General features: G+C 40.4%; 1 protein-coding gene across 4 annotated transcripts in view; it reads right to left on the bottom strand.

Annotated features, from left to right (window-relative positions):
* The window catches only part of MYOM1 (myomesin 1), an 81,007-nt gene that overhangs the window by 14,338 nt on the left and 51,289 nt on the right, over window positions 1–15,380 (bottom strand). For all 4 annotated transcript variants that reach the window (XM_075023072.1, XM_075023073.1, XM_075023074.1 and 1 more), the window contains 13 exons: window positions 13,104–13,260; window positions 12,073–12,179; window positions 11,907–11,951; window positions 8,091–8,227; window positions 7,076–7,220; window positions 6,385–6,444; window positions 6,056–6,123; window positions 5,365–5,478; window positions 4,594–4,681; window positions 3,804–3,842; window positions 3,605–3,710; window positions 1,619–1,782; window positions 161–197 (listed from right to left, as the gene is read on the bottom strand). In XM_075023072.1, coding sequence (XP_074879173.1) covers window positions 161–197; window positions 1,619–1,782; window positions 3,605–3,710; window positions 3,804–3,842; window positions 4,594–4,681; window positions 5,365–5,478; window positions 6,056–6,123; window positions 6,385–6,444; window positions 7,076–7,220; window positions 8,091–8,227; window positions 11,907–11,951; window positions 12,073–12,179; window positions 13,104–13,260 — 1,267 coding nt within the window. The remainder of the gene's footprint in view (window positions 1–160; window positions 198–1,618; window positions 1,783–3,604; window positions 3,711–3,803; window positions 3,843–4,593; window positions 4,682–5,364; window positions 5,479–6,055; window positions 6,124–6,384; window positions 6,445–7,075; window positions 7,221–8,090; window positions 8,228–11,906; window positions 11,952–12,072; window positions 12,180–13,103; window positions 13,261–15,380) is intronic.

Below are 15,380 nucleotides of genomic sequence, written 5' to 3'. Positions count from 1 at the left end.
ATATAGGAGTTACAGCAAAGAAGTCACATGCAAAACTCCTACAGGCTTCTGTAGGACTAGGATTTGTTTCATAGGATATAGTTAGCTCCAGCACAAAACAAACAAATATTGTTATTATTTTATGGCTGCTATTACTGTATTTAGATGGCATAATACTTACTTTAATCTCTGGAACTCAGCAAAGGCTTCATCAAATGCTTTGTAAAGAAAAAAGTTGATTTTAAAGGTAGGTTCAGAGATAAATCATCCCATTTAAATTTAAAATGTAGAAATAAATTTAAAATGTAGACATTATTAAAGAAATATCAATGGATGCATGCATGTATATTGTGTAAGTCCTAAAATGCTGAATGGTTCAACTAATAAAGGCCATCTTGTATATGGCAGATATTATATATACATATGAACACATAAACACACTTTTTTTTTCTTCTAAAAGTCAGGCTTCAAGACAAAGAGATAGCAGGAGAGCAATAGGCTGAAATAATTTCACAAAGCCGAGGAAGAAACCCACAATACACCACCTAAATGATAGCTTACAGCAGTGGTCTCCCAAATTCTTTTGATTGTACAGCCCTATCTAAAATTTTTTGAGCATGCACCCCCAATATATGTATATTTATTTACAAATTATGTAGATGTACTACTGAAGTTCTCATATTTTCTTCCCACACCCCAGCAGGTCACCTTGCATGCACCCCACTTCAGAGACCACTGGCTTATGGAATACAAGAGATCTGTTTTTTCCAAGTGCTTTTTACGTCTGCTCCGAAGCATCACACTGATGGCCATGAACAAACCAAATAGCAAACTCTTATCTCCTTTGTAAATTCAGGCTAAGCTACCATCATATGGGAGGTCAACTTCTCCCGCTTTGAAAGGGAAGAAGAAATCTCTTTTCTCAGAAGGTGGAGATAGAGTACAGTAGGAGCAACGTGGAGATGATTATAAGGTTAGTGCCCTTACACAGAGCTTGCAGACCCAAAGTGAAGCTTTAGGCATGGGAAGAGCTGGGGATGGAAACTCAGCAGTTTGGAAGGAGCTAATCTGTTCCCTAGGATCTGAGAGGTCTCTCAGAGTAAAAGCTTCCAACAGTCAATCCAAATAATCTTAGCTGTTCCCCTAACAGTCCTTCATAGTGTTCATGAAAGGTCTTGACATCTCTGAAGAATAAGAAGCCCTGTTATATCCATCAAAGAAATACAGTAGGAAAGTAGCAGAACAAACTTGTCCCTCACTTCCTTCTCCAAATATTACTTGGAAGGGAGAGAGACAAAAGGCATTCAGTGCTACAACTTGTATTTAAAACTGCCAATCAATGCCAGCAACACAAGGGGGTTTGTAAGATAGCTCAGAAACTGGGCTGACATCTCAGTAGGCAAACTGTAAGCAGGTATTTGGAATAGGAAAAAGCCATTCTTAATTTATGACCTGAGAGCACAGGTTGGGGAAAACAAATTGCACTGTCCCCACAAACACTGCCAGGCTGCTGGGTACACACACAGACCCTACAACCCAGTGGGTAACAGGACTGTAGCAACATCCTGCTGTAGATGCTCCTACCCTGCCACAGTGTAATGCCCACACACAGGTGACGTTAGCAGAGGGAAAGGCCTACCTTGTCCAGAAAGATCCACTGTCTTCTTGTGTCCTGTTTTACCATCAAAGAGTTCCATTGTGTATTTGCCTTTGTCCTGTGGAGTTGGCTCATTGATCTGCAACCAGATCTGCTCCCCGGTGACACCAGTCTTCACTCGGTCTGTAAACCTAATCTGGGTATCACTGAAAAATACAAAACAATGTTACCCTTTCTTTTTACTGGAGTATAAATGGGATTTGCTCATGTTGAGTCCCTGAGTACATCTGCAGTTACTAAATGATTTCCAAGGTGCTATGGTATGCCACTATATTTTGAAACTTTTGAAGTCAAATTCTTGCTAAAGCTGTGGGCCACCGGGGCAGAATAGGTATGACAGCCTTTCCCTGTTCAAGGTCTAGCTCTCCTCAAACCTTGCAGAAAGGTTATGCATCTTAGTCGATGACCTGGGCCGTAGAAGATTTATACAAATTTAAAAGCCAGATCTCTGAAGTGTAATCCATGCATCCTCAAATGTTTATGTTCTCTTTTTAGCATAGATTTATTTCTGCTTGAGCGAAACAGAACTATACAGGACTGTACCTACAAAACCCCACGCTTTCGTCACAAATGGTGTTTGCCCAGTTGGAATGTTTTCTGGTGCTCTGCTATACTTTGGCGTTTACAATGAAACATACTGTGACATAAGTATATCTTCTTCCACAGAAAATATCAATTTCTCACCTCTCTAGCTAAACAGTTAATTGCCCTGGATAAGGCAAAAGATATTTGTCAGATAAGCTACTCATTTTATTTTTATCTTTAAACTGATAACTTCAAATATACTGGAGGGACAAAGAACATTTTTTCTAGATTAATTTGATGTGCTTCAAGATAAAACTAGTTTCTAAAAAATTAAATAGAGAAAAGAGAAAGAAAGAAAGAGAAAGAAAGAAAGAAAAAGAAAGAGAAAGAAAGAAAGAAAAAGAAAGAAAGAAAAATAAGAAAGAGAAATTTGAGAGGGGAAAAAACCCCAGAATACTTCATATTCACTTATAGTCTTGAAATACTTAGGACTCCTGGTGATACCAGGTCAAAATGGGTGCCAAGAAACAGGAAAACCTCAAACTACTTTCATTTCTCTGACAGGGCTGCTGGTTAGCATCAGTGTCAATTACAGCCAGACTGCTACAGCACATCCCAGGTATTCTGTGCCTCATGAGTTTTACTGAGATATCAGTAATTCAGATTCCATCCTAAAGACTCACTACTACCATGTCCAGAGGAAGTGAAACAGCAATAGATAGATTTGAAGCCATCTAAGTTGTTTACTTCTCTGGGTTTTCCGGTGCATGCTGTTTGTGCTGGCTGAGAATTCAAAGCTGTCTCATGGATTTGGATATGCAACTCCCAATAATTTTATGGGGAGCTGGGCATTCAAATTCTTTTTAAAAATCTCAGTTCTTCTGTCTGTCTTAGGTTCGTAGCGCTCACAGGAGGGGCTGTCCGGATTTTACAGCTGCGGGCACACGCTGGAACTTGCTTTCCCTCCTAAACATGAACCCATGTGTTAAGATGATGTGCCCGCTTGTCCCAGTTCCCGTGAACTGCAGCTTCTAGACAAGCAGATCTCCAGGTAGGTATCTCTGAACCCGTGGTGCTGGCCTCTTTTAAATCTTGTTGGTCTCTCAGGTTATATTTGCATCACTCCTTAAAACTAATTCAGGGAAAGATGCAGCTCCCATCCAGGAGGTGGGGAGTGCTCTGAAGCAACACAGCCCTGACAGCATCCCATGGCATGGGACTGTCTGTCTCATGAGGGCAACGACAGGAGGGCCCTGCACCACCAACACCTGACTCTAGTACTAGTTTCGTGTGGATGTAATTTGCTGAAACTAACTCATGTGAGAGAAGGACTCATGAGAGATGAGAAGAAACCTGGGCCTTGTCTCTCTCATATATCCAGGTTCTTTCTGAGTCTATAAAAACAAAATTGCACTGACTTTTGCAAAGCTTTTGCGTACTTACTTGTGCATCCATCCTACTCTCAGATCTTCCACGTAATAAGTAACATAGGAGTACAGTCTGATACCCTCAGCTGTGCTCTGGATTTTCAGGTCTGTGGCAGATAAAGCTGAAAGAAGAGCACATGGTTTTATGCAGCCATGCAGCCATTCACTGAGTGTCACAATGGGTCATTCATTCGAAAAGAGAATTAAGTGCTTACCAATCCTTCTGCATACTTCATTCATCAGATCTGCAAAAGCTGTGGAAATAAAATCCAGAGACTAAGACTCTGTGTCTGCAGCTGAAACACAGTCAATAATAGGACAAGTACTGGCTCTGAAATATTGTCCCCAGTAGGCTTGAAAAAGAAATCGGACCTACCTTGTAAAGCATATTAGAAATCTAAGTGATGCAGAAATATAGTCTGTTATTCCACTATTTCCAGACTTTATTTAACTGCAGCCTTGATGAACACTACTGCAGCTGAACAGAACTTTTTTTTTTTTTTTTTTAAATTACACTGTTCAGTTGGAATGCTAACCTATCTATATACATTCTATTGGATAGGATTTTTCTTCATTTGCTTGGAAATGTAAGTGAGATTTTAAAAATATGGTAATCACAATGAGCGGAAAGTCCCCTAAATAAATGAATGGCAAAACATAATAAAAATGTGAAATCTTTTAAAGTTATCTAGTTCTATAATTTCTTTCTATACTGGTAGACTTACACTACTGATGGCCCCCTGAGGAAACCTGTTATCATTTTGCTTAGTGTTAGTCATTGTATTCTGCCAAACTTATACAGAATCCAGATGCAATGAGCTGTATTCAAACATTATTTGAATGGAAAAATCTCAGTTTTTCTAATAAGATGATCTTGTATACAGGAGGAACAAAGCCACAGGAAGGTGACACATGCAGTTGTCAGTACTACCCTGAACCTGCTTGCAGGTGAGCAGTCAGGCTGTCAGCTGGTGTGGCTGACAGTATGCAGAAAGTGACTCTGACCTGTGTCCTTAAGCTTTAGCTCACTGGAGTCCTTTCCTCTGTCGTCCTTCAGTATGACTTCGTAAGTGCCAGCATCTTTCTTAGAAAACTGCAATATTGTAACAGTAAAACCAGTTTTCAGAACAGTTACTGTAGAAAAATCTAGATCTTACTCCTGAACCCAGCTGATGTCCCATCCCCATCCCCAGGGAGGTGCCTAATGCCCAGGGCTGGGGCTGCCCCAGTGCCCCCCCGGCTGCCCTGATCCTGGCTGGGGCAGTGGAACAGGCCTTGGCTGGGGGTCCTGGCCTGGAGCTGTGGGGGAGCCCCTGGCCCTAGGGGGCCTGACTCTTCTTCCCTTCCTCAGCCAAAGAACTGAGAGCAAAGAGATGAAGTGGTGAATGCAGGTGTCCCCCCAAGGTCTGCAGCAAGGCTGGGTATGGACCAGACCTCTCTGGTGACTCTGAGAGCGAGCTCCTCTGAAAGCCTGAGTGACAAGCGCTTTCCAAATGCCATTTGAAACATAAATGTGGTCTCATTCTGTTGTTAAACTGACATGTAAAGGAAGTGTCAAGCTTATTATCTCTTCTGTCATCATTTCCTGAAAATCTGAACAAGCAGTTATAGATAGACATTTGCTTTAGCTAAAACACAGACGCCTCGTGAGTTTTTGCATTTTTAAAACCCACTTCCTTTTTTGATTGTTTTGCTGAAATATCAGATTAGATTGTAGCATTCATCTGAATTCGTAACACTAACTTCAGCTGAGGGCTAGCAAGGACAGTCACTCACCTCTGATATCAGCAGAGTGCACACGCCATCTTTGAAGTCATGTTCTTCATCTACCATTATCTCCCTGTCATCTTTGTACCATACAATGTGCGTTTCCTTCTTAATATTAGCCACCTAAGATGGATGAAAAACCACATCGTAATTATTCTCTTCATTTGAGCAGGGGAACTTAGTGTCACATGGGTTAGCCTGTTCAAGTCTCTCACAAAAGAACAGCAAGCTTTACAACTTGAGCGCAGTAAGTTATTGCAGACCCCCATTTTAAAATGAGGAATGCAAGAGGGAAAACAACAGGGATGAAAAGAGAGAGAAGAGGACTGCCAACAGCTTCAAGGAGCCCAGGGAACCAGTGGATCCTGCCCAAGGGATTTCTACACACATAAACCAGCCAAAAATGAGAAAGTCCCAGGTTTTACAAAGACTTGTCATTCGTATTCAGGTGCCTTTTCCTGGGTGGGTGGCTGACAGACCTGAAGAAAAAAGTTTAAGTTATTTTCCAAGGTATTTTGTTGCATGCAACGAGCAGTTGCCCCAGCATGATTAGCCTTCAGAGGCTCTATCACTATCCAATATGCAATTGGGACTACAAAAGCAAAGCACATGTCTTTAGTCCCTTCCCACCCTCTCCATCTAAGTAGTGGTAGGTCAACGTGCCTTGAACATTGCACTCAATGGTTTCCTTGCCCCTTACCTTACATTTCAACATCACATTACAGTCATCGGTAACTTCCCATCCCAGTTTATCCACAAAATGAGGACCTGTTTAAAATGACAGATGTATTTTTAAAGGTCACATCAATGGTATTCATGATACAAAACCAAAGACAAATGTGTTGTTCTTGACAAGAATACTGTTATATTTTAATGTGGTTTTTATTTTTCCCATTTCTCTTTCAGAAGGTAAGCAACCATGTAACAGGACAAAACCCATCTTTTTCAAATTAACATATATAAACATAAACAAACTCTTAACAGACTAACTAACACATATGTGATTCTTATAAATATCCATATTATCACCTTGTTTCCTGTGCCACTCTTTTCTCTGGAAATCTGCTTCATCCTGCAGCTTCTTGAATACTAGGAATTAAAACCAGCAAGATATACAAGGTTAAACATTGTTTGCCATTTTTATGGTACTGAATGTCACTGTAACAGTTAGGTGCAACTCTGTCCCTTGGAGGTCAGTGAGAATCCTGCCAGAGGGTCAGATTTTCACTGCACTTTTCGAAGTGTCAGAAGCTGATTATGGCTAACCCAGCTTTCCTAGCTGCTTGCAGTCATCAAGAGTTTAATGTGTCATGTCTGATGAAGTGTAATCCCCAATCACACAGCTACTTTCTGTTCTCAGTAGGAAGGCAAATGCGCGGCAGCAGAGTCAGCAAGCTGCTCAAGCTCTAAGAGGTGCAGCTACTTGTTCCTGGTGGAATGGGCAATTTTTTTTACATGGGAAATTTTCATTCCACCTGTAGAAAAACAAACCATGACAGGCTGCAATGTTTTACAATTCTATAACAATTCCCCTTCCTCCCAGCACTTTAAAAATTCCAGTTCACACACATGGCTTGTCCTATATGAGGCGGGCAAGCACTGTGACATGAAAAACCACTGGAACATCTATTGGTATTGAAAACAGTGGAAAGTGAAGACGACAACTGAGGTAACTGCAGTAAAATTTTTCCAGCCTACTGCATAATATAGATTAGCTTACCATCACCAATGAGGACAAGGCTGGATTGATTGGTTGCTTTTCCATCCTGCAGTTGGAAAGTGTAAGTCCCTTCATCCTTGTCCTCAAGTTTATCCATAATCATTTCGACAAGGCCGGTCTTCTGGTCCACCTTCATTTTATATTTCTTCAGGAATGGAAAGTAAAGCAAAAAATAATAGATATCAGCATCAGAAAATATTTGTCAAATGTTATATGGTATCGTTAGGTGAAATTCTGTTTTCTTTATTCAGATTCCCACTATCTCTAGCTCCAGCTGTAAACATATAACCAAATAAATAGGAAATCTGTTAAAGGTGAAGCCTATTTACTGATGCTATAAAAGCATGTGACATGCCTGTTGTATGGTGAGTACTGTGCTCTTTTTCATTAGAAAGGTTTAGATTTGCATCCATTCAGAATAACGCTTTCTTTGAGGATTATTATATTTTTATAAGGTTTTGTGTAGAATGTTCCATCTCTGCCTTCTACCTGATATCAGTGTGGAACACAAGCATGCCATATCATGTCTTTGGGAGTAACAAGTTCTGCTTCTGGAAACGACCACTTGCGAATTTTCCCTTAGTGTTGTAAATTCCTCTAAACAGTAGAGAGAGGTGAGAACCAAGCATAAGGGTATGCTATGGCCATAGATGAAGGAGATAGATAGGATGAATCTGGGCTACTGCAGTGACTCCTTGAAGACCAACCTAGCTGCTTACTTGGGACTGCCTTATTGAAGGAATTCCTATGGTCCCCTCTAGTTAACAGAATACATTGTACTCACAAAGGTGGCAGAAGTAATTCAACTCCACTTTTAAACTGCATCCAGTAGAATTCATCTGGAGTTCAGAACTATGGACAAAATCTTTCTAATGATGCTTTCAATTACATACGTTATTTCTCATGAAAATGCGTTAGTGTGGAACACTAGTTGGAAGTATATTTGAGACAGAGACATTAATACTCATTGGTATTCATAAAAATACAAGCGCATGTAAGCAATGAAAAGGCTTACCTCTCCATTGAAAATCTCTTTATCATTAAATATAAAGTTGGCCTTTGCATTGCCAGACAGTTTTTCAGCTTGCAACCAGAATCTCACTTCTCCTTTTTCCAAAATTTCCACTGCCAACTCAGAGGCAAGTGGGACAGCTATGAAGAAGAAAGAAAAGAATGAAGCATATACATTGCCCCAACAACTATTTTCTTCTACAATCAGAAAGCCACTTCTTCCTTTCATAGTTGGATACTGTATGCAAGGTAACTACTTTATGATAGCTCTTCATAGAGACAGAATGCCTCTCTGCCTACATATATGTGGGATGACAGACAAGATTTAATCTGTTGAGCCTTCAATCACTAGGTCTGTACAGACTGGAATTGTTCAGGATTTGAGTTATGCTCCATTCTAATACAAGGCTCTTTCAAAGGTAAACTGCAAGTATCTCTGCAGCATGATGTGAGTCTGTATGGCGCAGACCCATGTTTAATGAGTTGCCTGACAATATTACTGTAAGACAGTGAACTGACTCAGTGGAAAAAAACCACAAAAAACTCCAAGCACGAAGCCAGATCAGAAAGCCAGCTGCTGAGCTGCAGGTTGGGAGATTTTTGTAAGCACTCTGATTCTTTGCTGAGTAGGAACCTTCATCTCCAGAATTCACCAAGTATCACAATACACCCTCAATCTCCCCAGTACATTTTGTTTACCTACGAATAATGGAAATCCCCCACATATAAACCAATTCCGTGTGTTAGCAGGGAAAAAAAACCAAACACGTAAAGGGCTATACATTGGTAATATTAGTCTTTTTCATTTTTCCTTGTTCTTGTTAGTAAAAATCCTCAGCTTGCTTTCACTTTAACTTTTTGTTAAGATATTTTAATCAGCAACATTAAACATGAGCATTTAGACTCTGGTATTGGGGCATACTGCTCATTTTATTGGTTTCCATAATTTTTAGCTGTCTTGGTGGATGCTCAGATTCTCAACAAAAATCGTACTCTTGGGAATACGTATGCTCTGTGTGAACTCTCCCCAGTCTCCACTTTCACAGCAGTGTAAAGTCTGCATTGCTAGGGTGTAACATGGAACAGCTGAGGACAGTGTACAAATACATTGCAAAATGCTTGATGATATAGTCTGGTGATAGTGTAAAGACACACCTCCTCCCATACAAATCCCAGGGCAGGGTTGTTTCTTTAGCTCCGTGTATACAAAGGCCCAGCTACAGCAGGAGAGGACTGGGACTGACGCGGTGTCTAATTTCGCTCATCCTTCTGTTTGCACTGTCCTAAATGACTGGGGTGCCCTCTGGAGCAGAGCTGCCATCCCACCCCACTACCAAACAAAGTTAGGGGGTAAGCCCCCCCCTCCCCCCCATGTGTTCCTTTCCCACGCTCAGCCCTTCCTCACACCTACACCTTCCCACACCCACATGTATGCTTGTGGTGCCTGAGTGGCACAGGACCTGTCTCTGGTGAAAATAAGGCTTCTGGGAGGTGAGGCAACAGTCACAGGAAAAAAAGAGAATTATGAAAAAGACACAGGCTTAACCAGAGGAAGGAAAGCCTGGAGGGACGGCATTACCACAAGGGAACAGGGCAAAGAACAACTCCGCAGGAGTGTGCCCCAGCAGTGCAAATGGTTCATGTGAAGCTTCCTCACCCAGCACATCACTTTGCTTGAAAGAAACAGAAGGAATCTCAGGTCTTGCATAATTTTTCAAAACAAAGTGACTGAAATGCTGCCAGTGGAAGCAAAAGGGAGAGGGTGTGAATAGACATCAGGCTGCACTGCTTTTGTTTCACTGTCAGCTCTACAGCAATTTTAACCCCCCACTTGATTTGCATGTAATTACCTATGAATAACTTTAGACTAACATGGAAGAGAGGAAAGTATCTCAGAAGCTCTTAAATAAAGGGCTGAAAGGATGCAAAAATATTCTTTCTTGGGAAAAGGCCATTCACTCCTCAGCCCAAAGGATCTGGACGAATCTGTGTTACAGTCCTCCACAAGCAAAAGTCTTACTTTAAAATAATATTTCCATAGGCACCAACTGACAGCTACTTTAAGCATTTTCCAGCCATCGTGCTTACAAGGTTTTACATCCTATTTGTATAACACCACAAATTACTGCAAGCACTTGACAGGGAGTCCTTGGGCAGTTGCTAAATTGAAGAGTTGGAACAATTTATTTTTACCTAGCACCAATGCACTATCGTGCCCACATGTAGTTGTGTTCTGTAAGGCTGCATTATTCAAGCAAACTATTTTCCCATGGAGTTACTGGCTGCAGATGTTTCTAAGCAGAAGTTACAATTAAATGCAGTTCAGAATTACAGACAAAGCAACGTGCTAGAGCTGATGTCAAATCAGAAATGCCTAGCAACTGATTTTTTTTTTTAAGAATTTGGGAAATCCTCAAACAGATTATCTGGAGATATGACTAAGGTTTCATGCTGATCCATAGGAGCTCATTTTTATTTTTTCTAACCTCATAGGCATAGCCAGATCAATCTCAATCCCTATTTGTAATTTTTTTATTTTTTTTTAGTGTCCACAGGTCCTAGAGTGGCCAAAGCAAGTAAGACAGTTTCCTCCTTAAGGATACGTTCTGCAGTGATCTGCCTTTTTGCCTGTGCCTCCTGGAAGCTCATGCACAACTAGAAGTGTACTGTTACCCAATACAATGCAAAAAAGAATACATGATCTGTGTCCTGAGGAGCTTATTTTGTGACATTAGTTATGAACACAGAGCATGGAAAAGCACTCAGAAGAGAAGGATCGAGGCAAGCAAGGACATGTGACAACAGCAAGGTTTTGTGATAACTAACTTTCAGTGTGAAGATAGGAGGAAAGAACTAGGAGGAGCAGGAGTAAACAAGGGTATGCTTGGGCTGTCATTAACCTGTCAAAAGGTAATACAATATGTTGGGAAGTGTAGAGCTGATATGGAAAACACACAGAAAGAAATGAAAAAGAGAGATGATGTGGGCAAAAAGACAGGCCATTTCCACAGCCAAGTTTTGACTGGGCTGAGAGGCGTGATGTCTCCTGAGTTGGCAGAGGTGCCAGCAGTGCATGCACAAAGCTGCAGATGTTAAAACATAGGCAAGAGTTCTAGTGCCTGGAATGAAAAAGAAGAGAATGTAGTGGGAGAAGATGAGACCAAGTTTAGGTCTCGTCTCATTGCATGTAATAGATTCATTATACAATCCATTTTTTTTTCCCAATTATTCAAGTTACAGTCCAATGAAAATAACCAAGTTGTGCTACTACCAGGATATCACAAAGGTATAGGAGGTCTGTGGAGTTGGCAAAAATGCCATCCCAAGCAGCAGGAAGGATGTTCATATTGTCAAGTGTTACAGCTTGGGAGGGAGGGAATAAATTTCCGCAGGAAAATTCTGTATATATAGATCATTACAGTTGAACTACAGTTGCCTGCTTTGTTAACCTTAAATTTAACTTATGTTAACTTCAGTTGGAGTAAAGTTAGAGAATTTTTCAAATTCTGGTTTTCAAATCAGGTTAGGTATGCTGAGTAAGGCTGTTTTGCAGAAGAAACAAAGCCAATGGGATACTTATTTTCCAACTGTTATATTTATAGGCCTAGACCAGCAGCCTGCAACAAATTGGAAAGAACATCAGTAATACACAAATATACTGAAAGAAAGAGAAAAAAATTAAAGGAATCTTAGTTTTTCAAATCAAAACCACTTTCACTTGAAATTACTATAGTGACTTCCCTACCTGATGGTGTCAGGAGCTTTGTGATACCCCACTGCATAAAAAACTCTCCCCTACAGACACGTTTAATTCACTTACTTGGGAATTTGCGTTCGTGGCTCAGAGCAAGCAGGTGTTTCATTTCTGCAAAAGACATAAAAGAAATAATATAAGGTGTGCATGTCTTATGGACCTGAGAGACTCAGCAGCAGGGAAAAACAGGTGTGAAAGCAAAACAGGCATGCTTAACAGACACTGTGTCTACCTTCCTCATCAATTGTGTGGCTTGATGAAACTCCATCAGTGTCTGTAACAACACAAGAGTAAACTCCCAAATCATCTTCTCCAAGATCCTTAAAGATAGCTTTTGACCTTTAGGGAAAAAAAAACCAAAGCATTTTGATAAAAGAATGAGATCAGTCTGAACCAAACCCTTCCTTTATGTCTATAACAGCAGATAAAATTAGTCTTGTATTAGCTTTTGCTCTGACTGAACAGGCAAATGGGGGCCTCTGGCCAGTATAAATCAGGGTAAGTCCTACCATGTGTGGTACAAATGGAGACAGCACAACTCTCAAATAGTGCCAAAAGCACTGGAGGTAGCTAGTTTAACTTAGTTCAAGCATGCTTAAAAACATGTTGTCAAGTCTTTGATGAGCATGGAAGGATACTGTAAGTATAGGCTGATTCAATTTTCATATGCAATACCATGAGTGTGGTGAGCCACTGTTTCTTTCTGTATGGTTTCTATAACTGGAAGAGCACATAGGCACTTCATAGGCTGAACCTGTGCATTTGCCATTTCTTCCTCTCTGTTAAAAGCCTGAAGAAACAGAGTAGGCTTGTAGAGCATTATAGAAGTTACCAAATCAGGCCGTGGTGACACCATCAGAAGACAGTCCTGCTTACTCCAGCACCTCCAAAGATTGCAACAGTGTTACATGGCAAAAGCGTTTTGCAAGCAGCCAAATAATTTTATCCTTTGGAGATTTAAAATAATCACAATAGGAATAATAATAATTTGCCTTGATTGACAGGTTATAAGATGACAGAGCATGGATTTTCTCTCCCTATGCCTAAACATAACTAAATTGCCTGAACAGGAGGTCTGACTCATTCTGTACAAGCTACAGTTTCCAAATGGACTTGCTGGAGAACAGCATATTCATGAAGTAGCCTTCCAGTGACAGAGGTAGATGTAACTCTTACGGAGGTCATACATCCAAAAGGATGGATTTCTGTGACCAGTCTAGATCTCTCAAACACGAGACTATTGCTACCCCTGAGGGTTCTTACTTTCCGCCTTTGGTATCGATGTTCAGTCGAGAGTCATCCTCAATCGGTTCATAATTCTTGGACCAAACAAACTTAGAGTTTGGAGACATCTGATCACATTCAAAGTTCAAGGAAATTACTCCATTGTCATCCACATCAACCACCACTTCCTTGGTTCCTGAAAGAGCAGAACAATGCAATTCCACTTTCTCAGAGGAGCCAGCAAACTAATTTATATAGACATTCATAGGGTCGATTAAGCAGATCCTCACCATTTTCTCAGCACATAAATTGCTGCAAACATTGGCATCCTTAGTCTTTGATTCACAAGAACAGTTCTTATTCTAATCCACAGATTAAAGAGCATCATAAATCAACTGATTTATTTGAGCAGGTCTAAGCACACATGAGAGTTATGATATTTGCTCTGGAAAAACCTGAAGGGGGAAAAAAAATAGCAAGCCTCTAAATCCACTAAATGTTTGAAATATTAAATAGCAATATTTTCCGTGGTAAGGGGTAGTCAGAGCTTTCATTATGCAGTATGAATTTCTTATTCCCTAATAAGATAAGAGCTCTAAAGGGAATAGCATGTGCAAATGTGGGTGTTTGAAGAGGTGCAGGAGGCATAAGAAGAAACAATCGAATAGCCCCAGCAGTGCACACTTGTGCAACTGAGGCACATTTTCAGTGACACTGTCTTCAGCCCCGGAGGTTGGTTTAATTGCTGCGCTTGGCATCCAGCCCTGCCACCGTCTGCAGCACTAATCCTGGACCCACAAAGGGAGTGAATATTTGCAATTAGCTGCTTAAGTTGCCCACCCTGTTTTGCCAGTACCTACAGTCCTTGAGCTGGATAAGGTTACCAGGTTTGTCCATTAAAAGGCCCTGAGGGTGTATCCCAGATCAGGAACCCGAAAGCACCTCTATCCTGCCCCCTCACACCCCAGTGAAGCTGAGGGAATTTCATCTGGGATTCAGGTGGCTCGGCAAGCTTGTCATCTGTGGTGTTAACTTTCATTTCAGCAACTTGTCTGAGAATGTCAGGGAGAGCGTGTGCACTGAGAGGTGCTGGAGAACATCCAGCGTCCTTTTCCGAACAGCTCTGGGCTGGATCTTGCATCTGAATAGAGCAATCGTGTTATATTACTTAGCTTAAGACTATTCCAGGCTGCCCAGAATGCTAATGACACACTTCCTCCACAAAGTATTGTACCTTAAAGACAAGAGCTTTATTCCTAACATTGAGATTAAATGCTTTATTTTCAGCATAATTCGTAATGAGCCTCAAGCATACAAGGAAATTTCTGTGTTTCATCATCCTAATACTATACACATCCTCTCCAGCACTGTGAGTAACTCCCGTAATGACAAATTTGTGTACATGCAGCTTGCTTAGTCTTTGTAATTTGCCATAACCATTTAATGAAAGATGAGATTAGTATTCCCATTTTGGTACTGTTATTTACCAGCTCTTGCAGTAATGAAGCACGTTAAGTACCAATAGATGATAAATGAAGTCTAAGGTTATAAATATTTTACTAGGCAGCAGCATATTTGCAAATTTTTTATAATTTAATTTATTACATGCAGATTCATCACTTGACATTTCATTAGTGTTTAGTTTCCTGTAGATCATTAGCACATGAATCTTTTGATGGCGGCTTATGTACAAAGAATTACAACCAGAAGGTCCATTTGAAGGACAGAATCTTTAATATTTGTTTTAAAGTATTCCCATTATGATAACAATGTATAGCATTTATTTCCAGAGATTATGATGGTGTTTACCTCTAATATTTATGTGACTAAAAAAAAAAAATCCTTCTAAAATTACTGACCAGAGGTCTCCACCTGTCCTACAAAGTGGAACTAAAGATACTAAGATGCTGCCATAGTAGTAGCAATCTTAATTTCCCTCCTCTAGGTAGCTTGGTGGTTTCAACATACTACATGGAGCTTCTCTTAAAGTCATAAGAAATAAAAATACTTAGATGTCATATCAAATCTCCATTTATCTGAGCATTTTATTACCTTGAAAAGAAAGCTATAACATGAAGATGAAGCAGACAGCTTCAAAACACTAGAGTTAATGGCATCATCTTGCATACAGTTAGTCAGAAAAGTTGAATGGGACATGGTTTCATTAACTTCTAGGGTTCAAGCCCTTCTCAAGTGACTGATGCAGGATCAGAATCTAATTTTGCTTTGTACCAATACACACAAGGACTAAGGGGAGCAATGGGAAAGAGTTACAATCTGCTCTTGGATATCCCCTGCTTTCTGTGAGATATATAC

The sequence above is a fragment of the Buteo buteo genome, chromosome 3 (genome assembly GCF_964188355.1).
Source record: "Buteo buteo chromosome 3, bButBut1.hap1.1, whole genome shotgun sequence".
Taxonomy (NCBI): domain Eukaryota; kingdom Metazoa; phylum Chordata; class Aves; order Accipitriformes; family Accipitridae; genus Buteo; species Buteo buteo.
The sequence above is the reverse complement of the archived record's forward strand: the minus strand, read 5'-3'. Positions and strand labels throughout refer to the sequence as shown.